This window comes from Aquila chrysaetos, chromosome 8 (assembly GCF_900496995.4).
Source record: "Aquila chrysaetos chrysaetos chromosome 8, bAquChr1.4, whole genome shotgun sequence".
Lineage (NCBI taxonomy): Eukaryota > Metazoa > Chordata > Aves > Accipitriformes > Accipitridae > Aquila > Aquila chrysaetos.
In genome coordinates this window covers 31984662-32012453 of record NC_044011.1, presented here as the reverse complement: position 1 = coordinate 32012453, position 27792 = coordinate 31984662, and the positions used below count along the sequence as shown (strand labels likewise).

General features: G+C 42.5%; 1 protein-coding gene across 2 annotated transcripts in view; it reads left to right on the top strand.

The window, feature by feature from the left end:
• The window catches only part of SNAP25 (synaptosome associated protein 25), a 66832-nt gene that overhangs the window by 15062 nt on the left and 23978 nt on the right, over positions 1-27792 (top strand). For both annotated transcript variants that reach the window (XM_030021935.2, XM_030021934.2), the window contains exons 2-3: positions 21495-21629; positions 22281-22322. In XM_030021935.2, coding sequence (XP_029877795.1) covers positions 21558-21629; positions 22281-22322 — 114 coding nt within the window. In that variant the 5' untranslated portion in view covers positions 21495-21557. The remainder of the gene's footprint in view (positions 1-21494; positions 21630-22280; positions 22323-27792) is intronic.

The window sequence follows — 27792 nt, the reverse complement described above, 5'->3', positions numbered from 1 at the left end:
CTTTCTGTGCTGCCATATGTTGTAATATGGGAAAGAACCACAAAACTGGCTTTGAACCAGTGAGGTGTAAAAAGTTTTTGTTGCCTGGGTGACAGTCTCATTTTCACAGACTCCTGGCCCAGTAGTCACTCTGAGAGGGGACATAGCAAACAAGATGCATGAGATCAATAAGTGTCCACTCCAAGCCAGGGGTGGATTACTTTGAGCTGAGATAGAGACATGTGATTCACTATTTAAAATTTCTTAACAGAACTGCCAGGACCTGTCTCTCTTCAAAGGAAGAGAAGACGTATGCATGAGGACTTGTAAGGGTCAGCAGCAATCTGGCATTCTTTGAGCAAATTATACACACTGCAGGACTGCCAAATGCAGATGGACCAAAGGGAAATGTCCAGATGTAACTGCAGATGTCATAGGGAATTAAGCCATTCACTTGTGCTTGTGATTCAAGAAGTTCCATTTCTAGGTCAGACGACAGCTTAGTTGGCCATTACTGCAAACATGTCTGTCTTTTCTTGAAGTTTTCTGCCTAGAACTCATAAAAAAGCAAAGGACAAGTACCATTTTTATGGGAAGCACATTGTGAAACCACGTGAAGAATCAACTTTATAGAGGTTAACAATGAACTAAGGAAGTAAGTTGTTAAAGGATGAGGTTCTCTAGTAGTCAATAGAAAAGATAAACTGAAGAAAAGAGTTGCAACTATTTGTTGTCACTGTGAAAACCAATATTGCCAGTTTTGTGTATGTAAAAATGTAAATATTTGTTCTAGTAGATACAATTATTATTGTTTGTGATGAATTAGATTTTTGAGTAAAATATCAGTAAAGTTATTCCTCTATGCTGTTGTTGTGTCCTGTTAAATGATATCCCGGTATAGGTGTTAACTATGGGTCACTGAGAGAGAAATTGTTTGCTTAATAAATCAGACCAGCAAAGAATATAGAAACACTGTTTAATCAATGCTGTTGAAAATAATTTATTTCAGAATTCAACCACCTCACTCTGTATTAATGTCTCCATTTCTGCTTAAACTACTTAGTATTTCTCACATGAGGACATTTCAATTATATGGTAAAATCTGAAAGCTCAGAATGTGAAATACTGGGGGAAATTCAGTATTTTAAATAAGAAATGTTATCCATTTTCTACCTATTTCAATACCAAAGAGAAGAGTACTTCCCTCCAGAAGTAACATAACCTATTGCATTTATTTTAGTTAGTAGCTTGTTAACTAAGTATGGGTACAGAATGTGTGATAAGGTAGTCAGATCCCTGGGCAGTGAAAATGGACCTTTGATTTGCTAGTCGAAAGAAAAGGAATCATTTCTGTCAAAGCTTTGAAAAGGATAAGAATAATTTTTAGAAAGAAATACTTGCACTTTTTTAATTTTCTGCAAAGCTTCCATTTATGTGAGAATTGAGGAGTTTTAATCTTCTTAGTAAGCTTTTAGACCATTATTTGATTAGTTTATAAAATCACTATATTGCACATTTCTAATGAAATGGCAAACTTTTTTCTGTTTCTTTGCTTACTTGTGTCTATCTATGTATCTGGCATGAGTCTAGTTCAACTCCTGCCAGAGTCTATACTGATGAATGACATTTGTACTGTTGTTTAGTCCAAAACCCCCTAACCCATTTAGACTGATTATAGACTTCAGAGCCAAGAAATACTGATATACAATCAGAATTGGAGAGAGAAGGGGACAAAGTTTTTTTGCTTGTGCTTTGGAGATGTTAAAAAAGCTTTTCTAGCCTCATAACTTTGGCGACAGAAATGTAATGAAAGTGGGAAATGTTTACATCTCATTTTTGGATGAGGTGAAGCAGATGAAGACTGATTGGGCTTCCCATGGCTGAGCCATTTCTGGAGACGATGCATCAGATGTCTGGGATAATATGGAAGCTGTGGTTGGCACCCTCTAATGCAGGTTCCTGTTTCTTCTGGAAATAGCATTAGGCATAAAATGTATGGCCTTGAAACTTATATTGCCTGGAATAGCAATTGCTGTGCCATGTTCCAGAAAGAAGCATCCTTTTAAAAAAAACCCAAATAGCTGGAGAAATCATATTTTAATACTGGTGTCTTACTGAATTCTGTACTTATATCACAGCATACATTTGTAATTGATCCCTTATGGTGCCTTCTGGGCACCTGCTCAAGTCTTAGGCTCTCATGGGACAAAATCACCCACCACAACAGCTGGAAAAGCTTAACACAGTTCTCCTTTCCCTGGCTTTCCACATGCTCTGTGCCTCTTCTGCTTGTGGGCATTGGGGTGTCTTAAAAGAAAACAGGCTGATAGGCACTGCTATTCCTTAGTGGCCCTGGATGGGGCCACCAAGGGTCTAAGGCTACATATCAGTCAAGGAAGATCGTCAAGGCACTTGCTGGGAGGTGATTTAGGGGACATGTGAAAGGCTCATATTTTGTGATCTCCTGCCTGGCTTTTGAACTGATCATGTTTAGAGTTTGCCCTTACCCTGGGAGTGGATAACTACTGAGGGGCAGAGGACAGGTATCCACGTTCATCCCTGGGTCTCTGTGAGCAGTTGTTCATGCCGTGAACTTCTGGTGATTTGCCCACAGATGTGCCCTTTAGTGTGTGACTGATACTGCTCCTCAGTGGTTACGGTCTTTATGTCTGGAAGAGCTAAGGCAGTAAATCCTAGTGGTCAAACCTCTGCTCTAAGGTAGGGGGAAAGGGACAGTATACTTAACAACTCATTGCTTTTCCTCTTAAATGGGTATAAGTAACACAACACTGGTTTTGGATTTTGCTCTGGATTTGGCAGCTTCTTGGGCAGGGACCCCTAAGGGCTCCATTAACAATTTCATGTGCTGACTCAGGAGGCAGACTGCTTTGACAGGCCCTCTTCACCTCTTACCATTACTACATCTGCTAACCAAGGGCAAGTGTTAATCAGCAGTGGAATGAAGGAGCCTTCTCAGCAGCCCAAACGTGGCACATGCCTTACCTAGTTAAGCTTCACTGGCTCAATGACATTAATTTGCTCCTGACCTAATGCTCCCAGAGCTGCAGTTCAATGTGTTTATTAATTCTAGGACTGAGCTTTCATATGAATTTTATTGTTGCACTGAGACACAATGAGGTGAAGATATGTGGCTTCTCTTCTGTTCTCCATATCTGTGCCATAAAACATAGCATTTGCTGCGCCTGTATTATTTGTGAGCTTGTATTAGTGCTTAGCTTAAGGCCTATTGAAATGTCCTAGAAATACAATAGCCTCATTAAGCTTTGGGCTAGACTTTTTAATTCTTGTTCCTGTTTTAAGTCAGAGGAGGTTTGAAGCAGCAAGGCTTGCCAAAGAACCAGATTCCTATGTCATGAAAAATTTCACTAACCTGGCTCAGACACATAAAATAACTGCGAGAAATTTCCTAGCGGATGATCACTCCTGACATTAATCAACTTCTAACTGAGGACTGATGGGTTGGTTTATTGTTTTCCATCTCGGGGAATTGTATACACTCCTCAGAAGATGGCACATTATTATGGAGACAGGTGACTGGGCAGAGTGGACTCATATTGTGATGCAGCATAGGAAGTGCCACGTTTCAGTAGCAGAGAACTTTCTTTTACCAAAGGGGGATATTACTTGATATTGATAAGCAGGGGAAACGTCTGCTTTCAAAGAACAATTATTAAATATGAATAAATATTGATTTTCATTATGAATAAATATCTATAGTTAGACAAGGTAGTCAATATGAGCTACTATGACATCAGCCTTATGAGCTAAAATTTGGTAGCACTGCGTTCATAAGGAAGTCTTCATTGCTTCAGTGGAAGTGAGATGAACTCCTCTGAGAAAAATTATGCAGGAGTTTCTTTCTCACCTTAGCCTGACAGGGAGGAGGATGTTTGTAGTGTTTTATTAAAGGGAGTGACCTGTTCCAGGCTCTTAGGCCAAGTCCTCAGAAGAGTCAGATTTTAAATCCTTCCCTCAATGAACCCAGCAATAGTTTAGTTCACCCAGCCCAAGGCACTTCACTGCTTTCCAGCAGTGAAGAAAAAGAGGCATGCAGGGCCCTTCCTCACAAGCTAGCGTTTTTTTCTCAAATACAGAATTAATCTAAAATTAATATTCCACATTCGCCAGTTTCAGCCACAGCTACAGTTATTTCTGTATGCCAGGACAAAGTTTTAAATCATGGCCTGCATTTTTGGGTTGCCTGCAATACCCACTGAAGCTGTTTGCTTCACAGACTGCTGCCAGCTGTCTACTGGGCATTGGTGATGATTTATGTTCATCCAGGGCCTGTCTGAAATTTCAGACAGCGATTACTCTCAATGTCTAATGAAACATGAGGAAGTAATCAGTCTTTTTTGTGACTCTGCTATCCTGCATTACTTAACCTGGATTCAAGACAGCCTCGTGGTGAGTAACGGGGAATGTAGGGAAAAGGGAAGAAAATAAAGAATTTGTCACCTTGTCGTTGTGCCTCCCTTCACCTGGGGTTCAAACAAAAGCAGGACAGAGCACAAAGCCTCGCTGACAGCTGCACGGCTTCCTCCCGAGGGGAAGGAGGCTGCAGAACAAGACCCCTCTCCTTGCCCACCACCTGCTACACCTTCTGCCCCGGGGACATACGCTCCGGTCTGGTTCCTGCAGGGCTCCAGCACCGCATCCTGCAGCAGACAGCGAGCGCATGCTGCAGCAGCTGACAGTAAATCCCCCAGGCAGAGGGCTTCATTGCATCAAATATTGAAATGGACACTGCGGCATGCCCTCCCTGCTTTAGTCCTACCCGAATTTAACACCAGGAAACCTCCTTCTCAGCCTCTCCCCTGCAACCTTGGAAGCAGCACTTGCAGCAGAGTCACTCACTGCAGAGGCTGCAGGGCCCTCAGGTTTGCAGGAACCAGGGGATGCTGCTGAGGGCAAGGAGGCGGTACCCTGGAAAAGAAGGATTTGTGGGTCCGGCTGGGAGTGGTGGGAGAGGGGGAAAGGCATCCCACTGCTGATGGGGCTGCTCCGGAGCAGAAGAGCCCGGTGAGGACAGGCAGGTGCTGCAGAAAACACGAAGGCTCATGATGGGTTTGCAACACATCCCTCTAAGGAGGAGGGCGCTCCTTTTTCTCTGGCAGCCACCCAGGTCCAAAGTGTAATAAACCCCCCAAATGGATTATTTTTCTTTAAAAATAGAGCATGCCCCTCCCACAAGCTCCTTAAATAAATCTCTTGCCCCTATTCTCTTTAGCTCAAGGTCACCTGGAAGTGCAGCTTTTCACTAGCGCGTCGGTATTTCACCACAGGAGAGAGGAGACCAGAGAGCCTGAGGGCTGTGACCACAGACATGCTTGCTCTCTTTGCCCATCCCATGTCGTGCTTGCTCTCTGGGCTAAGCCTGGGGCATTTCAGACAACAGTTTGGCTGTCAGTCACAGGGCTCCGTGCTTACAGGGACTGAAATACAGTTACAAAGCTCTCTTAAGCCATTAACTGATTTAAGTGACATAAATATTCCTTTTTCTCCTCAACAATGGCTGTTTTTTTTTTCATTTGCTTGAACAAGGGGCTTTTAGTCTACCAGATGGGTCCAGGCTGTATGTCCTTGAGATGTGCTCTTTAGATGCATTGTCAAAGCTTAAGAGGGTAACTTCATTTCAATCTGTGGTCTTCAGTTTACCCTTGGGTTAAGTGTGAAGGCAGCAGCTGCACTACAAGAGCTCTTACACTGCATGGATTTTCTCCTGTACGTGTCATTGGGGTTTCATGAAGGAAGGAGTCATCTCCCTCTTTTTTTTTTCGCTTACTGAGAAATAAGTGTCAGCACCGTGAAAGCAGTTCAGTCTGAAATATCTGAACTGGGCAATATTGCTTATGGAAAACAAATTCTGTATCAGACATAGAATTGTTCCCACATTATTCTTAGGTCAAGAATGAAGACTCGCTGGTTCTTCATCCAGGAATTCAGATTACGTAAAATACACAAGAAAACAATGTTTGCTTTAGATTTAAATTGGATTACATTCAAGTGAAGTTCATGCCCCATCCTGCTGTCTTTACTTACAGGAGTAGTATTTATAAATAAAGAATAAAGCATGTCAATATTCTTGATTGGAACTTATTTTACTAATAAATGACTTCATTAGCAAGTATTGTTCTTGTCTTCAAAATATTCCCATTTCTAAAAATCCTCAAACATACATTTGCAGGAGGGATAGAAGTGAAGGGAGAGCTCTCCAAACTAAAACCAGCTGAAAAAATAAAGGGGCTTTGGCTGATATTGAAAGACAAGAGCGTTTCTACCAAAACCTGAAAAGATAACTCCTTACTGGTGGGTCTCGGAGGAGAGACACATTTACTGTTTCCTGAACAGCTCCAGCAAAACCCTTGGCTGCACCATCTGCTTGAGACAGCTAGCCTTGAACACTGACCGCTTGGCCACTTAAAAGTGTAAAACCATCTTGTGGGGTAGAGTTTCCTTATTTTACAATGCCTGATCTCACAGGCTTCACAGTGTACCAACTCCTAACTCCCCATTTGGGGACATCACCAGAAGCCACCTACCACTGCTGAACATGCCTTGGGGAGGACATCTGCTCCCATCCCCGTTATTCAGGCATTTCTTCTGTATCACAGACCGTGTTGGGCCAGATGTGCTTAGCGTTATGAGTTGTACACCCCCAGCTCGGTCTTATCATGGGCTTTGCCCCGTGGTCCTTGTCATATTGCAGCTTTGTAAGCAACGGTGCCTCTTGCTCCCAGTCTGCTGGGGGCTGAGTCTGGGTGAGTCATCTCTGTGATGCTCTGGAGGCAGCGCTGCTGATGATAGTCACTCGTCCTTGGGACAAGCTGTGATTTCATACAGAGGTCTGGAAAAGCAGACTGGCTCAGCTGAAACCCAGAATTTCTCTGGATTTATGCTCAGGTGAATGAATGCAGATGTGCCTAAATAAATGAGAGTCTTATGAAGGTAGACGTTGGAAGGCAAATCCTGTTTTTCTGATGTAAAACAAGTACCATTTTAATGTTCAGAAGAATCAGATTAGTTGTCACTATTCACCCACTGCAAGGAATATTTTATTCCTTCATTTTGGCATGGCTCTTTATAAAGCCTCTGACCTTAAAGGCCCAAAGTCACCCCATATAGGTCCCAGTGATGGCAGAAAAAGGTTTAGGGATTTAAATGAAAAAAGAATTAGAGCTTTCATTGTCAGGCAGCAAGGCAAAACCCCTCTGCCCTCAGCTGTGTAGCACATACTCTGCTCCCCTGCTTGAAATCTGGAGCTGTAGGATATTGGCAGTGAGACTGTGGGAATATTCAAGCACAGTTCTGGGGAAATCCTCTATTTGCTGAATTCTGCGACTTGTTTGTGACCAGACTGTGATTGCTCTCAAATTATTAATTTTTTTTAAAGCTATTAATTTTTTTTGCTGAGTTTATTCTTGCCATTTCTGTTGGTAGTATGTGAATTGCTCTCGTCCCAGCTCACTGCTGTGGTTCATCGTCCAGCAGCTGAGCGAGTGGGTTAGTTTTGTTTCAACACATGCTGTAGCCAAAGAAACCTCTTGGCCATACTGTGTGTAGACCTTCACATCTGATCCTCAATCTACGTAGCTCCAGGTGTGCTTTTGTGCCTTAGATGAATATAAGGCAGTCTGGTTTTCTGCTTTTGTGTTGGGTTTTTTTGAGTCTTGTTTTCTCCAGTAAAAACACTCCTGTGCTACAACAGTGAATGTACCCCCTTACCATCCATCAGCAGCAGTTGTACCTGCATACCTCAGAGATCTGTGCATTAAATATAAAGGCTTTCAACAGGAATCCCTGTATACCTCTATGTTGCAAATAGTTAGCACATCAGCTTCCCAGTAAGCAGGCTGCTGGGGCCAAGAATCAGTCAATTGTTATTTTATTTACGTGATCAAATTTAATCTCATGTTTTATTGTTCAGCAGAGCTCTGTAAATCCTGTGTAACCCCATAGGACCCACCCAGCTCACGTCTTTCCCGAACCTTTCCCCTACAGATTGTATCACAGCCTATTTCAATATATCCATCTCCCTTAATGAGAACATGAACTGCAGCAGGGAAAAGGGGGAGCTTTTGCAAAATATTTTAAGTTCTGACCTTTCAGGGCCATCATCTGTGAGTTGATGAGATTCAACCAATAACGATGCAACTCTAAGACCCAGGGAACGGGCAACATTCTGACAAGGAACTGGAAAACTTTCTACTCCCAAACATAAATTGAAAGGAAGAGGTTAGAAACCAAACCAGACCATCTTACGTGCCCTCGCAGGCCTTAATTCCTTCACAAACATGTGCAAACTGAATAAGAAGAACTAGCTAAATAAAAATCCCTACGCAGAGAGAAAGATTTTGATCCTCTGTTAAAACAGTTTGAGCGGAAAGGATTTTGCAGCCTCTCTGTTAATCTGCTCATCACGTGGTTGAAAGCGATGCCCTTGAGGCCCTATCTAGCCTGTTGTTGAATTGATTGGTCAACAAAAAAAGACAGGAGAAAAAAAAAAGAATAGAAGTTGTGCTCTTGTATTAGTACAGCTAAATCCTTGCCTGTGAGTCTGGGTAATCTTCACTGGAGGAGCGTGCTGGTTTTTTTTTCATCAGCCTGTGAAGACTGAAATGGACTTCAGAAGCAAGAGAGGTTTCTAAATCAGCCTTGTGAGACTGTAACAAATAATGAGGAGTTCTCATACCCTGCACCAGGGAAAGCTGGTGTGCATGTGTGCCCTTGGCCTCTTTGAATTTATATTACTGATTCCTGGGAAACGAGTAGCAGCCAAGAATTAGTTGTAGGTGTGAATCAGAAAGCAGCAGTGGCCTTTGAAAATGAGTGAGTAAGTTTTGCATATCTGTGGGGTGCTAGTATGCATTCCTGTGGCTAATATAATTTGTTACTTAGCCTAGAAATGTCAGATGCTTTCGATATTTGACTTGTACAACTGTAAGTGCATTGTAAGTATACATCTTAAACAGTTGTTCCCAATGTATTGTTTTTGGTATAAATATTCACCAGTAATATTACAGTGGATATGACACTAGGATCTTCCCATTTAATCTCCCAGTTGTGCCCAGTGAAGGGAGCAGCCAGATCCTCTCCCTTGTCTGAATGGCACCTGCAATACTGCAGGTTTTGGGGGATTGGGTCTGGGCTGGTCAAGGGTCCAGCTTCACTTCAGGGAGATGAGCTGTTTAATAGCAGCAGAATTTTTTGTCATTGTGACTCTATAAAAGAGCCTTGAAATAATAAAATTTAGATCTGTAAAAGGTTTATTGTTTAAAATTGGGTTCCCAGGCCTTTTTGCCATATAAACTGCATTTAAAAAGGATACTCTGCTGTGTCCTTATATCGTGCCGGCTGCATTTTACGTACTCGCGTGTCTATCTGTGTATCACCAATATATAAACAGAGAATGAAAGTAGTTAAAAACTAAGTAGGGTCCTTTCTTTTTATAATGTGGCTGTAGCTATTTCTTTTTCTTTCTTGAAGGGAAGTAAGTTTTTCAAAGCTCGTAGACTTTCTTCAGCTTTAACTCCTACCTCCACAGTTTAAGTTCCCAGTGGAGACTACAGCAAAAAGTAGAGGAGAGTGGAGCTGGGGGGAGGGCTGGGCTGCCCTGGACGTGGCAGAAAGCGAGCCCTGAGCCAACAGCGTGGCTGTTGGTCTGCAAAACACAAGACACCCTCGGGGTTATCATAGAGCAGCCTTGGAAAGGTCAACCTTATGGGTTTTTTTTGCTTGTCCATTATTAAAGCTCTGTTGCCCTAGAGAAAATCCATGGGCAGTAAGTGGGGAGGTGCAGATGGTCTCCTGAACTCCTTTCAGTCACAGTTTGGATAGCAGTTCTTTGAGGTGATGGGGCTTTGACTCAGGCCTATAATCTCTTGTGCCTTTTCTATTTTACTTAAGGTGTTGCATTTCCACATGACAGTGCCCTCACCACAAATGGCTGCATGCACAAGGGAAAAACCTCAAGTTGGCAAACTCCCTTCCTTCTTGCTACCTCCTTCAAATGCTGTATGATATAATGAACAGAAGGATGGACAGACAGACAGGTTGATATGTGGATATATGGATATTGAAATTGTTTCTTCAAAGATAAGGCTCTTTAATTTGAAAAAGAAAAGAACATGAATAATCAGTGATAACCAAGACTCTCAAAGATAACGAGATCTTTTCTTTAACATCTCTTTTGCTGTGCCCCATAGCTGAAAAAAATCGCCTTTCTTCAGTTAAAAATCCCATTCTACAAATAACACCATCAGCCCAGTTTCATAATGCTTATATTTTGTCAGCTGCTGATTTGACTCTGGCGACTTAGTTAAAGAAGATTTCTGCTAAAAATATATCAGTCCATTGGTTGAAACATGGCCAGACTTTTACCATCAGGCAGAAATGAAAGGGAAGGATTAATATTATTAACGTAATGAATTGCTTTGTTTACTGCAAATACATGTCAATAGGGGAAAGTTGTCTATTTACATTCCTAATCCCCTCATGATTGTAGGGTACAGAATTTTACTCCCCTATTAAAATGTTTACATGTAGCAATAGCTGCATTAATTGTCTTTCATTCATTTCCGTTAAGTTCACAGCTGCATAAACCAGAATCTACACTATCAACTCTTGCTAGAAGAAGGTGTCCTTTGGCATTACATGTTTGCCTCAGTGCCCACACAAATGCACTGAAAGCCAGTGAAACCCACCCACAAAAGCCACAGTGAAGCCACAGCCCTTTGGCTCAGCAGCCAAGTGTGTGCGTGCTCCACTGGCAAAGCAATACTGCACTTACAAGGTGTCAGCGGTGCTGTGAGGGTAAAAAGAGCATAAAACTAAGACCGAATGCTGAGAGGGAGTGAAGGAGTGGGGCTTGTGCAGCACTCAATTCGACAAATACATAGTTATCAAGTCCTGTTCAGCGTAGTAAAAGTAAGTCCTTACTGGTGTAATACAGCTCAGGGGTGGGGGTAGGTGTGAGTCCTGGACTGCAAAGAAATCTTGCAAATATGAACCACACAGAAAGAAATGAAATGTTGTCTGCCTGAGTCTGCTGACAGCCCATAACAAACACCATCAGGGGAACACCTTATTCCTGTCTATCTTTTTTAAATCAAAGCTACAACAACATTGATGCTGATGGTGTTAACTATGTCACTGCCCATCTTTTAAACTAAAATATTGAGTTATTGTTCTTCCGCCACAAAATCTTTTTCCATATTTTCCCGTCTACCAAAATCATCAGCCATTCCATACTATGCTTGTAAAAGCGCTAGTTACACTCACAGCTTGTCTCATCCAGTCCTAAAAGCATCAGGATTAGTAAAGAAGTGATAGCACCAATTTTTACCATACAAATGAAGAATTTCACAGCTGTTTAAATGACTGACTTATTCATTGTTCCATTCAATTAATTAAAAAAAATCACTTTCAAATTAAAGTTACCACAAAATTTCCTCCTGACTTGCAGACTTCCACAAAATGCAGCAGAAATTAGCTCTGCTTTGTGACAGAGGCCAATGCAAATGTGCTCTCTTTTCTTCCTGTAATACTCGTGGGTTTTCATTCTCTCATACATTTAGCCTAAAAAAATCTTTCTCCAGTTTGTGGGTTTCCTTTTCATCATCCATTTAGCCTAAAAAAGTCTTTCTTCAGTTGTCTGTCTGCTTTCTTGGATCATTATAAGAAATTTGAGGATGATCTCTACTGGCTTGCATTTTCTGCCATTGATTTGATCTGCATGTAATACACGTGTGTGTAACTCTTCTGACATGGTGGCATTTAGCACTGACTTTGCAAAGGCAGAGAAGACTTAGAAAGGGTTGAGGCAATGAGGAGTGAGGCCTTTTGAACAACCCCTCATGTTTTATGCTTTCTTGCAGAAACTCAGTTTGCTTTCTCTGTTGCCACTGGGTCTGCCCCTCTTGATTTATGAAGGTACAGGGGGAGACCCTTCACCCACGAATGCAAACCAACTGCAGCCAGTTGGTTGCCACCCCATTGATCTGTAAGACACTCCCATCAGCAGGACTAAGAGCAAAAGAATAAGCAGACAGGGCCGAGTTACTGTAATTTTCTCATGCCGCATTACCTGTTACGTAGCTGAAGCACTCCTGACTCACAGACACTAACTGCAGCACCAGGGGGTAGTAAATAGGCACAGACACAGTTCATCTTCTGTATTACAGTGACTTTATAAGGTTGAATCAGACTGATCCAGCCTCTGTGTGAGAGACGTGAGCGAACAGGCTGTTGCTCACTGCCCACTGACATCCCAGGCTATGACCGACCCCTTTCCTGGAGCCCACTGAAAGCAGGTGTCTCATATCACCTGCAAAACCTCAGCACTTCACAGTCGTGGTCCATGAGCAACTCTTAAAACAGCGAGGAAAAGGAGCAATAACGCTTTGGCGCAGACAGGTGCTGAACACCTTTGGTGCTATGAGTCAAGGGAGGGGATGCAGGTCCCACTTGGCTTCCTGGGAAATCTGTGCCTGCCTTTGCCCCACACTGGTTTCCCTGTCACTGCCCAAGTTTGATTCCTGCCCTCACCCCAAAAGATCATTTTAGTTTGGGATGCTCAGCAGAGGTGACGATTAACTTAAACCAGGAGATGTGGAAGAGGCTTGGATGTGTATATGGAGGGAGGGGGCTGGACCAGGAGCTCTGTGCACTCTTGAGAAGGCTGTGCAGAGGGAGCAGTTTCTTTCTACAAAACTAGGAACAGCAAATGCAACAGGCCTCATGCAGCCTGGTGGGAATGCCCTTTATGCTCTCCAGGAAAGTCTGCCATGCTGTTTTCTTATTCCTTGCTGTCTCCTGAATCCCTCAATAAATGTCTTGCAATAATTCCAATTTATATTATTTATATTTATATTTATATTCTATCTATCTATCCATCTATTCATCTAAGAGAAACAGAAGGGGGCAGGTAGACCCCCAGGAAAATCTGGCACAAAAGCATTTAAGATGCCAAGCACTCCTGTTTTATGTTTGCACACAGACACCCCCCCCCCCCCCACTGTTCACCCTCCACACACTGCCAGCATCTACCAGCATTTTGCTGGCTGGTTGGTAGCCCCACCTGCAAGCCTGACCCCACTAATGGCAGTGGTGAAATTTCCTCTGACTTGAAATGGGGGTGACTTTCACCCCTAGCTTCTAAAATTGGCCATTAATCAGATTTAGTGGCTTAGGACCAGTATAAAGAAACCCAGGTTGGAATATAATCAAAGAGGAGAGAGGCTGACTGCTTGTCATTGCTGCAGTGATGGTGAGTGAATATTTTGAGGAAGACCTGAACGAATTCAGGGTGTGAGTTTCACTGAAAACTGTGACACAGTCAGAAATCTCATCCTCCAGCTAAGCAGATGCCTTTTGTTTTTCTCCCAGATTCTGGCCACAGCATGTAAATAGCTTTGTCACAAGTCAAAACATTTTCTTTAATCCTCCCTACTAATACCCGGATTTCTTGTCCTGAGCCAGCAAGATCCAGCTATGCAAATGGCAAGTGAGGTTGTAGGATATTTTGGAGCAGGTATCTCCTGGAGGGGTGGGGAAGCACTAAGCCCTTCGAGCAAAGCCTATATCCTCATTTAAAACACCCTGTGAAATGCCAGCCACCCTTTTCTGGAGAAGACTAATTCAGACTGGAATTCAGACTCCAAGAGCTGCTAGGAAGATCAGAGCAACAAACAGTCCATCTACCAAGAAAGGACTAACAGATTCTGATCTTTCATGTCATAAGAAATGCTGGGAAAGGTTATGACTGCTGTTTATATACCTCAGAGAGAGAGAAGGAGAGAAACTATTTAAGCCACATGACAAAACCAGCACAGGAACAAGCTGATATTTTCTGGCTGTGAATTAATTTGTGCTAGAAGTGAAATGTGTTTTGGAGAAGTGAGGGTCTGGACTCAGAACTAGTGGGAACACAATAAACTTAGGGAATCATTGGACATTGCTTGCTAAATTATAAGTGAAGCTGTATGAGGCAGCTACCTGTGCAAGCAGGGAATTAGACTCACAGCAGCCTGTTCTGTCCAGGTCTCTGTTCAGTGCCTTCTGTGCTGCCAGCAGCTCCCTCCAGATGAGGTGGCCAATCCTGGTAAGAGGGTTTCTTCCTTCACCCTCCACCACTCTGGACGGTTGTTCTCCCAGATGGACAAAACAAATATTTTTGCCTGCAATGGTTTTCTGTTGCTGTTGGAAAGGAAAAAAAAACAGGAAAAATGTGTGGGTACACAGCTGTAGAAATGACTGCAAAGAGATAACACATTGAAAGGTTTTCTTTTCTAAAGCAGTTTTGTTAGCAGTAAAATGGATAGAAAGTCAAGTTGTTATTACTCTGAAGTGAAATTTTTACAAAATGGCTGCTCTGTGCTTTTATTTTTTTGGTGCAGGAGCCTGATAAAGCAGCATGCACATGTTGGAGCCTCATAAAACAGCAGTGTTGTCTGACAACTGACAGGACAACAACGACTTGCTTTGTACTGGGATGGGGTGGCTCCAGGCATTTCTTTTATGACTGCCTGTTATTCTCCGAGATCTCAACGGCAACTTTATCCACCTGCCATCGCCCCTGGCAGCAGCGCCTGGGGGGAAGCGTGGGATGTATTGCTCATAACCTCCCTGTTTGCAGAAACCAGAGGCACGGAGCAGTTGTGTCAACACAACTTGTCTGCTGCACTGCAACTGTGTGTACACACAATCACACTCATTTACCCACTGATGATCAGGGGTTTGCCTGGGGTAGAGGTGCCCACGTGTACAAAAAGCAGCAATTCCCCTGGTAGCACATTTATGTTGCGCAATTGCATTCCCCCTAAGAAATCACTTTAGTGAGCTTTTCGTCGTTATAGCAATGCAAGCCCATAGGAAAACTGCTTTGGAACTATTTTTTCCAACACATTCAGCAAATAGTCAGGAGTCATAATTTTGTCTAATTATACTTCAACATCTTCATTTTGGCCCTTGACTGAAGAGTTCTTGTTCCAGCTATGTATGGGTTCTGATACAGAAATGCAGTATGAGAACATGATGTCACCCTTACTAGCATTTATCCAAAAGCCTCCGTTGTCCTGTACCATGTACATCCCCAAACCAGTGCCAGTCCATGCCCTGAAACACCTGCAATTTAAGTAGGAAAAAAAAAGGACAAGATAGGAAGGAAAAGAAGAATTTTATCCATATTGTGTAGATGGGAGACAGATTCAGTTGTTAAACAAGGACAAGTGGTCCCATCAGAGGATATCCAAGACATCTGCATGATGCTGACAGACACAGCCAGCAGCAGGAAACCAAATACCTACAGCATCTCACATAGCTCTAGAGACCTATCTTCAGGCAATGCAAGCAAGCCCTGAGAGTAAAATAAGTTGTCTAAGGCGATGCAGGAAGACAGTGACAAACTAGAAACTGCCTGCTTCTCCTGAATTCAGATTTGCAAGATCTCACTGCCTGTCTTTTCCAAAGTCACTCCCTGATAAGCCCTCACCAGTAGTCATTATTCTTTAGTGAATATCCAGCAAAAATCAGAGTGAAATCGGTTATCACCGAACTCTGTCAGCCTGGGCTGTGGAGCTGGGCCTAAAGGCTTGCAAGCAACACACTGTGGGACAGCAGCAGAGCAGAGTTGAGATGTCTGTGCCACAGGTTAATGCTACCATACCCCATGGAAACACAGAGGCAGCTTTCTGGCTTAATCAGTAACACAAACATAACAAAGGTGTTTCTTTGGAAATGAGAACTTTGCTGAAAATCTTGTGAATAAATTACATCCAGGCAATAAGCTGTGCTGCAGAGCTGATATAAAAAGCAGACTTTCCTCAAGATTTTATTTCAGAGCTATTTCAAACTTAAATCTAAATAACAAATTTGCATAATTTTTCATTGTTACATTTTATGCAATAGCATAAAATCTTTAAATAGGATTTTCATTACAAAATTAGCTGATTTGTTCTCCAAGTGCTTTCAGATCAATTAAAATACAATAAGAGTAAAAGCAGGAAATGTTTCTGTTATAGACGGTATTAATTGTGGCGAGCTCTGGGTGAAATGGAGATGACAGAAGTCGAAACCCAGAAGAGTTAGGGCTTGTGAGGATCATTGCTGAGAGCCCACAATCTATAAAAACTAGGCTCCCAACTCAACTCTCCAGCTGCTGTTTGTCACACTGACTGTGGGCAGCTCACACACGCCTTTCTTGGCTTTCTGTTGGGGTCTGCCTTCAAACATAATTTCAGGGGGAACCTGCTGGTTGCAGCAGCACACACAGATATTGGAATCTAAGCATTCTTTTGCAGCAGTTTCTCACTTTTGATGTCATTTGATTCCCTACTGGTGCTAGTAGGTATTTCTGGTCTAGAGTGAGCTTTGGGGTTAATGCCACTGCATTTCTTATAACCCAGTCATAAAACGTCCATCTAGGGAAGGCTGCCAATGTGCTGGGCAGCTGAACTCTAGAGAGCTCCCTGCTGGGCAATGATAGCTGTCGGGGAGGTGCAGCAGGGAAAAGGGTGTGCATCTTGACAGGAGGATCCTACACAGCCCCAGAACTGCCTTGTGCCTGGACCCGTTGTGGCTGAACATGCCTTGCACAGCACTCAGGGAGCCAACTGAATGGCTGCAAGGCAACACTGGGGAGCAAGGATGACCCCCTTCATCCATAGCTGAACTTCATCTCCCCCTTTGACAGCGTGTGTTTCTCCTTCTACCAACAACCAGATTAAAAATGAAAGGAGAATAGCTGCAACCCAACTGCCAGCATTAAATGGCCCAACACCCGTCCTGAGATGCTTGATCCAAAGCCTCTCTTTGGGTTTTCTGTGGCTTTACTAATGCCACACCACTGCGGTAATGCTCTTTCAATCCTACAAGAAAGAAGCATAAAGTGTGGTATTGACCGACTCTTGACTTTTTTAGTAGAATACGCCAATGCAGTCATCCTCTGGCTACAAATATCCACGGGAAGAATAGATGTGTCCTTTAATAACAGGGAGAGTGCTTAAAAAAGAACATTTTATTGCAGTGTTGCCGTCATCACACTAAATTGCAGCATTTTCATTTTCCTGTATTTATTGCATTGAAGTGTTTATATCACTGTGAAGCAAATATTTGCTTTCAAAGGTCACTCATTGTATCTCTCTTCCTCTGGGGATATATGTAGGTCTCTCTTAGACTTCAGTATAACTCCATAAGGATATATAATGTTCTTGCTATGAGATTCTTTATTGCATCTGAGCACTACCAAACCAGCAGATGCAGAATTCAAAGTATAATAGGCAATGCCTTTCCATTAGCCAGTCTCTCTTTGTACTTTTCTTTAACGCTTAGTCGGTTGTGCTTCTGTACGAGCACTGGCATAACGTATAAGACTGGCTCACAGGGAATTTGATGTAAGTCACCCAAGTCCCTGAAATTGCTTGTGTTGTCTAGAAGACACAGAGCACAGCTTGGTACATGATGTACGCAGCTTTTTGTAGCAATGTTTGGATTTTTTTCTTCTTCTAAGAGAGCACCGTGTATGTTAGTGTGGGAACCCAGAGGACTTCCTTTCCCTTTTCTGAAATGGAAAAATCAAGGTCCTCGTGAAATTTTGAGCTTGCATTTGTAAATACAATTACTGCAAGTATAAACACAAATTGACTGAGTGTGTGCAAGTGGCTGTAACTTCTGTAGCAACTTTTTTTTTTGATCAAAGTTTTAGATCTAAAGAGCTTAACATTACATCACAGCTTTGGTTTTCTGATCTGTCATCTCTGCAGTGACTGTAGACAAAAAAAATGTAGTTTATATTGAAAGTACAGAGTACATTTCGGAAAGTTTATTTCCAGTTATATTAGAGGTTCCTAAGGCAATTATAGGATTTTGATACTTGGTTCAAATCAGCTTGAATGAGAACAGAATGCAAAATATCGGCTGTTATCAAAAATGTAAATTCCACAAGGATTTTATTACCCAAAGTCCTCAATATTATCTTTGGCCTACTCCTGTTTTACTAAAACAACAGCAGGTTTCAGTGGGCCCAAGACAGACTAATACCTTATGCTTTTGAAAGTCTGTCCAGTAATCAGTGAGAGCAAATGGGTTATGGTTTACCTTTTCTTGGCCATTCCTGTAATCACTCAGTTTCAACGTTTTCATACATCAAGGACTACACATAGGTGTTCCTAAGAAACACCATAGGGGGAAAACTGTTAATTTGTACTGTAGAGAAATAATTTCCTTTAAAACATAAATCTGCTCTCTGCAGGATTTTATTGATAACAGGGTTTGTTGCTGGAAATTCATGACACTGGAATGGAATTTCAGCCTAAATGGGGCTTTTCAAGGAAAATCCTCTCTCTAATCTGTCCTATTCCACATTTTAAACTGCAAAATCTGTGAAAAATTTAAGCCTATTCCCAGCCATCTGCAAAATATATGTAGTTTATCATACTGTGTGCAAATCAGTAACCTTTATTGATTCTTGTGCACGGTTTTCTATTAAATAAAGTTGAATCAGCACTGCTGCGGGGCACTTTTGTTTATGACTAAAACTTGATGTAAAATGGCTTGTCTGGAAGAATGCTTTTTGCTGTTTCTCAATCCATTCTAAGTGCTTTACAAATACCAAACCATGTCAATAAACCTGTCAAGTTCGATCACTTGCTACAAAACATCTCTCTGGCTACAACCTCTGACATTTTTTTTAGCTTGATGCAAAATAGGATACATCTGTCACTAAGATGCCAACTGATGGTTCTAACTAACCGAGAAGGATAACTCTAAAGAAAAATGACAAAGTTTCTCCACTTTGTTTCTTTTTTGCACCACCCAACACCACCGCTGGGTCATGATCAAAAATTAATAAGTAAAACATCAAAAGTCAGGCTGGAATCTACTTGAAAACTGAATTTTCTGTACAATTTTTATTATCTGCAGTGACTGACAAACAGACTGTTATTATTTGTTATTGTCAGTAGAAGCACTCATCTCACCTTCACTCCCTTACAGGTCTGTAATCATTCAGCTCACACTGGATATGCTTAGAGACTGAACCAAATCCCGTTAGCATCCCACCCTCTCACTGATGCATCACCTCCCACTTTACAGCTAGTAAGATGCTACCAGATAGACACAACAGAACAGTTTCCTGCCCCTCACAGCTATATGTATATACCAATTAGATCAGTCCCAAAGTCATGTCTAAATTGTCCTGATTTTTGCTAAAGCTCAGTGCTGCTATTCTGCCAGCACAAGTGTAGTGAAGGATCCAGGCAGAGGAGAATATTTTAACTAGATATTCTAAAACTAGGTCCACAGACTTAATCCTGGTATTCTGTCACAGAGGCTGTGCCAGAAATATTTAAATGCTGAGTTTTGCCTCGATCTGGGAAAAAACACAATTTGTGAAGCAGTGACCAGTGCTAGTGCCAGCCTGTGCCAAGTGGGACAGGAGTTCGGAGTGCAGTTCTTTACCAAAATAACTTCTTTTTATCCCAGCTGAGCATGCTCCATTTGCTGATCAGGAGCAGTGTCTTCCTGGAGCTGTGTGATGTGCCACAAAAGGCAACATGAGCGCAAGCAGCAGGGTGGGAAGGTTGGGGCCTTGAGCGTATCCCCACATTTTCACATGCCCTTCATGAGGAGACCAATTCCTGGTTCATCTTTTCCTCCTAAACCTCAGAGTGTGCCATTTTTTGTAAAGTTTATTTACCGCTGTTTGTGAGCATTCTTGAAGGGTCTGATATCAGTCTGAATATTAGCCATGAAATTAAGCTCTGTGTCTGCATCAGCTGGGGCTGCAGATGAGTTGCTTCAGGCTGGTCCTTTGCACTGCTGTGACCATGCAGCTGGCAGAACCAGGTGGGCTTCTTCTCCATCATACTTTCGGGCTCCTAAACATTGTGTGACCCATCACAAAATTTCAGTCTCCCTCTGACAAGGATGTGGCAATGTGCTCAGTGATGAAAGTAGGATGCTGTGCCAGTAGCTGCAGGGCTGACTCTTTGAGATGGATTTCTTCCTGCTGTAGCTTCAAAGAGGAGAAGCAACCATGAGTGAGGGCACAGCTAATGTGAAAGCATGAAGGTCACATATTCCCTCTTAGATAAGAAAAACAGCAAATCTGTTGCTGAAGCTGCAGAGGAAATGCAAGGAGCTGTCTGCTTTCCTTATACATTTCTAAGCAAACAGGGTGTGACCCAGGAAATATCCCTGCCACCCAGCTGTACCTGTTCAGCCCATATTCCTGATGTCCTGATGGAGAGCACTGTCAAAGTAAGGAGTGGATTCATCTCCAATAGATAATAAATTCCATTTCAACAGAGTTGTTACTGTTAAAATTTTAGAGCCAAGCTCTGCCCTGACTTATCTTGTTTCACAAAAGCTGCACGTATCGCAAAGACAGGACAGAAAATAGCCCCTGGGATTTCGCCTTCTTAGAGCAGCTTTGCTGAAAGGGGCTGCTTTTGTCCTCTTTCTGTAATTGAGCATGACGGCATGTGCTTTATGGCTGTTTATTTGCAGTCCCCCACAACTTCCCCACCTCCACTGCACCTGGGATTAGGTCTTCCTGCAATGAACAAATCTAACATTCAGTGAGCAGTAATTTGCAATGTGCCATGCTTGAATCAAGCAAAGAAATAAGCCAGTGTTGTTGTTATAAAGACCTGACAGATGGTAGGAGGACCAGCCTTTCTTAATCAAGTCATGCTTAGTAATCAGAGCTAGCTCGAATTTATAACAAAAAAGAAACCCTACCCAAATGAGGATTAATGGGCTGCATCCTGGTCTCTGGTTAGGATGAGCTCAGTGGTGTCATTCTGTATTGAGAGGGATAACCAAGTTCAGAATCTGACCCACTTTGGGGAGAAGTTGAAAATACCAGTTAGGTCCCTTACTCACTTCTCCTGAAACAAACGATTCTCCCAGGTAGACAACTTCACCCAATCTACCTGTAAATATTATTTCAGAGTCTGAACTAGAGCATGGTGGACAGGTCATTAGCCAATAAAAATCTGCAAAGTCTCATTGTCTTCAATTTCATTGCAGATATATTAGCCGAGTGTCTGGCCCTCCAAGCAATGCAGCTGAAATATAGGACATGAGGGGCATAGTCTTGATCTTGGCCTCCTTCATGTTAAGACTTTTAATTTTAGAGAAGAACGAATGGGTCTCAAGCTTGTTTCTGGTAGCAAATAACACCTCCTGAATCTCCAGCTTTGAAATGGATAGCATTTGAAAGGTTAAGAAAAAAGGAAGGATTTTCCTCAAAGAACATGACAAGGATACATCCTTATTCTTCGAAAGTGATTGATTAATAATGCAGGAATAAAGCACCACCTTGAAAAATCTTCTGTGCTCTCTACTATATAGGAATTGCTATCCAGCACAAAAGAGTTTGGGTGAGGGCACTCATGTAATAAAAGCACTTTCGTAGGACTGACATTTAAGCACAATTCAGTGAGTCAGGGAGCCTAACCACACTGTTTCTTTCCCTTTTCACTGTCTTCCAGGCTCACAAGCAGCTAAGCACAAATCCTTGATCTGCAGCTTCCACAAACACACCCACAGCTAAAATGGCGGAAGACGCTGATATGCGCAATGAGTTGGAAGAAATGCAGCGGCGTGCTGACCAGCTGGCTGATGAAGTGAGACCGATAGCTAAACTGGAAACTTGGGGTTGGGGTTGGCATGAGAGACACATCCAGAAATAGGAGCTGATCCAACAAAGGATTTCTAGGGCTGATTCTGTTTTCTGTCAGCTTTACACTGAAAGCAGTATTGGAAAAGAAATGAGCCGAGGTAAAAGTTAATGTCATGTTTAGTTGAGATTAAGGCATTTATTGATCGTGAGTTTGGTTTAGGTATTAAAGTCTGCATCAATTTGGCCTCAGAGCAAAAATCAGCGATTTAATATTTTCTGAGGATTCCTTCAATTTGCCAAACCTATTAAATGTTAAAAGTCACCAATTAGCTCTCTGAAAAGTCTTAGCTGGAAACCACAGACTTTATTTTTAAAGTGGAACACCAGCTGTTCCAAGCACTACCGCCACAACACGTGAGCAAGGGGAGCACAAGCCTTAGAGACTGCAGCTGCCTCGAGATGCGGTGGGAACTGCTGCGTTAGCAAGCCGTAACAGAGAGCCGAAGATGAAGAGATCACCAGTACCCTGCTGATGGCCTGATTTTGAGGGAAGGCAAAGAGTGTAGGAAAAACATACTGTCAGCATGAGCCTGCACATTAGTGTTGGAAACTGTATCTTGCTAAATCTAAGTGTTTTTTCCTTTGTTTTTTTCAGTCCCTTGAGAGCACCCGTCGAATGCTGCAGCTTGTTGAAGAGGTAAGGACATGCATTTTATTTGCACTTCTGTTGTGAGCAGAAGTGATGGAGAGTCTGACACTGGAAGTGGTTTTTTTTGACTCACATTGCTAGGGCATGGCCATGGCTTTATGTGCCGCCCTGTCCCTCCTTATCCTTACCCCTTGCGAGGGTCATTCAAGACACTGTGCCCTAGTTGCCAAGTGTCACACTGCAGACCAGCTGCTGAGGCACTGTTTGCCCATACCTGAGCATCCATTGAGAAAGGCTACTCGAGATAAACCAAGGAAACAGCTTCTGAAGGTGACCTGGAGTCAGGGACAAGTGGCTGAGTTTGCTGCAGAGCTCCTGGAGCCTTGTGCCAGCACCGCTCTGACGTCCTTGCCGTAACACTGAAAGTGGGGAAGGTGAGAAAGGCCCTCTGTCTGTTTGTCCTGTCGTCTCTAAATACCTCCCTCTCCATAAACATTTGCAGCTATTTATAGAGCATTGGTCACCACAGCATTTAAATGCCACTTTATGTACCTCTGAAACATTTATTAGGATTTCAAGGATTGTGAGATGTCCTAGATTGACAGCTTTTGAAAAGGAAGTTCTTTGATTTTCCATGGTGGTAAGGAAGGGGACCCAGGCTCAGTCCTTACGGCTAATATAGCTTATACCCGCCTGGAGGGGTCACCACCAGAAGGGAAAAAACAATTCAGTCAGGTTTCATTTCACCCTCTTCATAACAAAGGGGTTTAAAAGTTGGAAATTCCCAAACGCAGTTTAGTTTAGAGTGTTCAGCCATCAGGTGGTGGAAAACTTTGCTCCCTCCTGACAGGACCTAATATTTTCAGACACCATGTGAGCCTTGATTCTGGAGCTGGTGACATTTTTAATCAGGGTCATCAGGACTGACAGTCACAGTACTCCTGACAACCAGAGGAGTCTCCACCAGAGACAATGGGAAGAAAATTACATCAGGTCCCACGTTCAGGAACAAGCACAAGCTCAGCCATAGGCTCCATGGCCTTGAGATCAGTCACGACTGTGGAGATCAATGGAGTCCAGGGGAGACAAAATTAAATTTCTATGTACAGATAGACAGACAGATGGGTCATTGAGCAAAGTCAGCATCGCTTCTCCTCCACAAACACTTCAGATCTGGGCCCCTTGCAGCCAAAGCATGCTCTTGCCTCACAAGCAATCTGTCCCTTTTTGCTGCTCAATTCCCTGGACATGCCATTTCTAACCATCACTTTATGTCAACTCTGTGCTGGATACAGCTACTACTGAAATCACTTCAATGACATGGAAGAGAGTCTCATATGGGTACCTCCACAAATGCAAGGCAGGAGAGCCTGCTGCCCCAAAGTGCCTGTGATCTAAATAGACAAGGCAGATGATGAGTGGGAAGAAAGAGAGGCACAGGAAAGGGAAGTGATTTGCTCAGGGCCAAGCCATCAGTAAATATCAGCCCTGTCTCTCCTGAGCTGTATTTGTGTGACCTATGCACTGCTTGAGTCTTCCTAACATATTGAACCAGCATATTGTGAATGCCACTGGAATTTCAGTATTAAATCACGGCAAATGGCAAAGCGGGAGGAGAACTGGGACTGCTGAATTTACCAATGAATTTATGTAGGACTCTAGCGCTTCTTGGAAGAGCTCGGCATCTCTCCGGACCTGGCTTTTATTCAGATGCTATAATATCTTCCTGTCCAAATAGAGACGTTTCTAAAACTAGCACTGAGTAGTCAAGGGAATTCTTCTACAATGAGCTGAATATTATTTTCACTAATGTGACTACAAAAGACCTTTAAAATTATTCTGTGGTCTAAACAGTTGGTTGATTACTCTGACCCCATTTCCTAGGTACTTTTGAAAGATTGTAGCATTTAGGGAGTGAGACATTTTATCCTGAAAAGACAAATGGTGAGTGTCTTTGAAATCAAACTCGCACTGCTCTGATTTAATAGACCCCCAAAACCCAGTTAGACTCTCTTGCTTAGCAGAACCTGTCTAGTGGGTAGAGATAGAAAACATTCTTTCTCAGTGAAAGAATGCTTTTTATTCTATTCTCTTGATACAGCAAATCTGTTATTCCTTGCTCAGGAAAAGGATGCCTCCATGTTTAAGCATCATTACTGTATCCATATGTATGAATTCCTGTCATGGTTGGCTCAGCTCTGTCAGATACTAGGAAAATATAGAATAAACAGTCTGACTTGGCTCCACTCTAGAGACAGAGGAGTGCTGTCCACCCAGGGAAGCCCTATAGCAGTACGAGGCATCCTTAATGCTGAAATGTAGGTCATAGCCTGGGGGACAAAACCGATGTCCTCAAAGGACCATGCCCTCCTTGCCCAAGAAGACTAAGCCCTGGTGCTGTTCCCTGGGAACATCAGCAAGGAAAACCAAATCTGTTACTGCTGCTTATTTTTATAACCCAACTTTGCAAGAAGCTCATTGTTTCAGTCCTAGCACAACAGGGGAAGCAAGAAGAAGTGGTGAGTGGCTGTTGCAAAGTAGCCACTGCTTTGCCCCAAGGCAGCTACATACTGGGATGGCAGATTACAAAACCCAGTTTGCTCTGTGGTGCCCAGCATACCCATGCAACACAGTTAGATCTACACTGACCGATACTCTTTCGAGCCACTCAGCTACTCAGTGCTATAAATACCTGTATTTTATGATGATGTTGTGCAATGTTTGGACCAAAACACAAAAAATGAACTGAGGCAGAAGAAGTGAGACTAAATACACAGTTTGTAGCTGACGTTCTTATTTTCTTGTTCAAGCTTTTTACCTCTGAGCCAGCTTTATGAAATGCAGAATAACACATCCAAGGGGAAAAGCCATGAGTCTACCGCCATCTTCCAGTGGAACCACCATGGCCTTTAAAGAAAATCAATTGTTGTAGGATGGAAAAAAAAGATGGTTCCTAGCTATGATGCAGCAAGGGAAAAAATACCAACAAGATCAGTACTGCAGAAAGCCCAGCAAGAAAGCACTTAGCAACACATACAGACAAAAGGGCTGTTTTGTACATTTAAATCCAGATATGGCTATCTTCTCCTCTCGTATGCTGGGGGGTTAGAGTCAAGTTTACTAACATATCAAAGCTGAAATGGCAAGCTGTAAATGTTTGATAACCTCATGATGCTGCTCTGTGCAGGACAGCGAACACAGTAGTACTAACTTCATTCGTAATTGGGAAGTGAGTTTCCCCTGACGTTATTATCATAGTCAAATGTTCCTTAGTCTGAAGAATAAAAGAAAAAATATTCTATTAATTGTAGTTTGGTCCAAATCTAGTCAAAGCTAATTTGAAAAATCCCTTTGACATCATTAGCTATTGGAATAGTTCTACTCAGAAAAGTGTTTTAATCTGTATAAGTCCACAGAAATAAATTTCTGGCACATGGGAATGTGATTAATAATTTTGGTCTCAGTTTTTCCTACGCAGGATTAGACCCCTTTGTCTCTGTAAACCAGCAGAGTAGCACTAGAGTCAGGGTCATTGCACTAGATGAAAACCAGGCACACAGGATTCAAGGACAGGGTCGCAGATTTGTATTGGCTGAGGATCTGAACCACAGGGTGAATTAACAGGCTGAGAAGTAACAAGGTTCTTTAATCAGGCACAGAGAGACATTGAAGCATTAACAGGGTGACAGTGAGCTTGGAGCAGGAGCTGAGGAAATGCATTACTATGGATGACTAAAAAATGTTTCTTTGACCACATTTTTGTCTTTAGGGTGTTGACACTTCTCTTTAGTGTCTCTGGGAACTGCTAGCAATGTCAGCCTGTCCTGGTACATAATTGTCTGTATTAATTTATTCAAAACAAACTCTATAATCCATATTGATTAAAGCAAAATTCTTTATCGAAAGGAAAGCTGATGTGCTCCTTACATAACTGAGAGTGTATATCTGTTTTTCAGGGTATCTCCTGAAATGCGGAGAAAGTGATTTCTAAACTTTGGATTCTCTATCTGATACATCATTCCCTTGTACTGTTATGAAAATCAACCCTCAGGGTAAACCAAAGTTGGAGTAGCTGCCTTTTGTAGCAGGCATGGATAGGATGCAACACACTGGGTTCCTGGAAGGACTGATGGGCCCTTTGAGAAGTCATCCCAATTCTCTTCCCAGTTTTATTCCCACCTTGGGAAATTAAGTGACATAACAGCAATAATAAAAAATGATACAGCAATGCATTTTCCCTCCAAAGTGCTGCGCATATTTCAGTGAACATTTTGTTGCTGACTTGCTCTGAGTGAGACCCTCATAAAAAAAAAGTTTTAAAAAGCTGTTACAGAAGACTGAGCATAATTATATTAAAGCCTCCAAAAGGGTTCCCAGTTGTGCTGTTAAACTGGCTTCACTGAAGCATTGACAGACTTAGGTATCTATGAGCTGAATTAAGCCCAGAGATTTAAAATCATATATTCTGGCTTTCTGATCACTAGCTTAGCCAGTGGTCCAGTGGATAACCTGGGCACATGCTTCATAGAATGCATGTTGAACCCTAACTAGTACTCCTTGTTGGTTTGCTTTTATCTAAACACTAGAGCTTAGTGCTACTGAAAGATTGAAGGACATCGACTTTCATAAACTTTATGGGGTCTATATTCATGGTGCTGTTTCACCTAATGTGATTAATTTTTAAGTTGAAAGTGATGGCCTCCTGCTCCGAGGGGTCATCTTGTGTGCAAAATTGGCCAGATCTTTGCAGAAAAATGGTTGGCAACCCACAGCAGTCTCCACGGAAATCAAAGTCTGGGAGGACATGCTGGTTGACCTGCTCATTCCTAGAGTCGAGGCTTAGTATGCTCAAGGGCTGCGTGAGAAAGATTATATATTTTACCATCTGCAGTATACCTGCTTTTTGGATAAACAGAGGAACTCCAGAGCTGTCAGTTTAATGCCTCAACAAAAGCAATTCATGCTGTACCATTTTCTTCTAAAGGACAAGAGTGTGAGATGTTTGCTGTACCATGGCAAAATCCAGCAGTCCAAATTCTCCTCTCAAGTGCAACAAGAAGACAAGGAGAGTCAGAAGGAACTCTGGAGAGAAGAGGCTGTTACAGATTTAAGAGCTGGATTAAAATGGCATGTGGTCCATGAACTCTGTAGGGTCCTATGAAAGACGCTTTTTTCTCCTCTCCAGCTTGAACTACCCGAAGCATCCCATTTTTTGAGAATCCTTATTTTGCCACAAACTAAACAGAGGATTGCTTGTGCAAGGACTGGAGGGTCTTAAGAAATTCCTCCATTGCACAGGAAGAAAGAAAGGCTCTAATCCCGGGGAAGGTGTACCATTAGCACACATTTTCCTAACAAGATGCACCTCACTAGTTCTACCCATTCGTGGCTTCCCACATAGGATGTCATTGATGTTGGTGAGGACTGGATGTGGGTGGGAACCCCTCCTGAGCCCTCAGGACCAGACAAATCAAAGCATGGTCACCGGGCCCCTGCTGTGACCCTGGCTCTTCTGGGA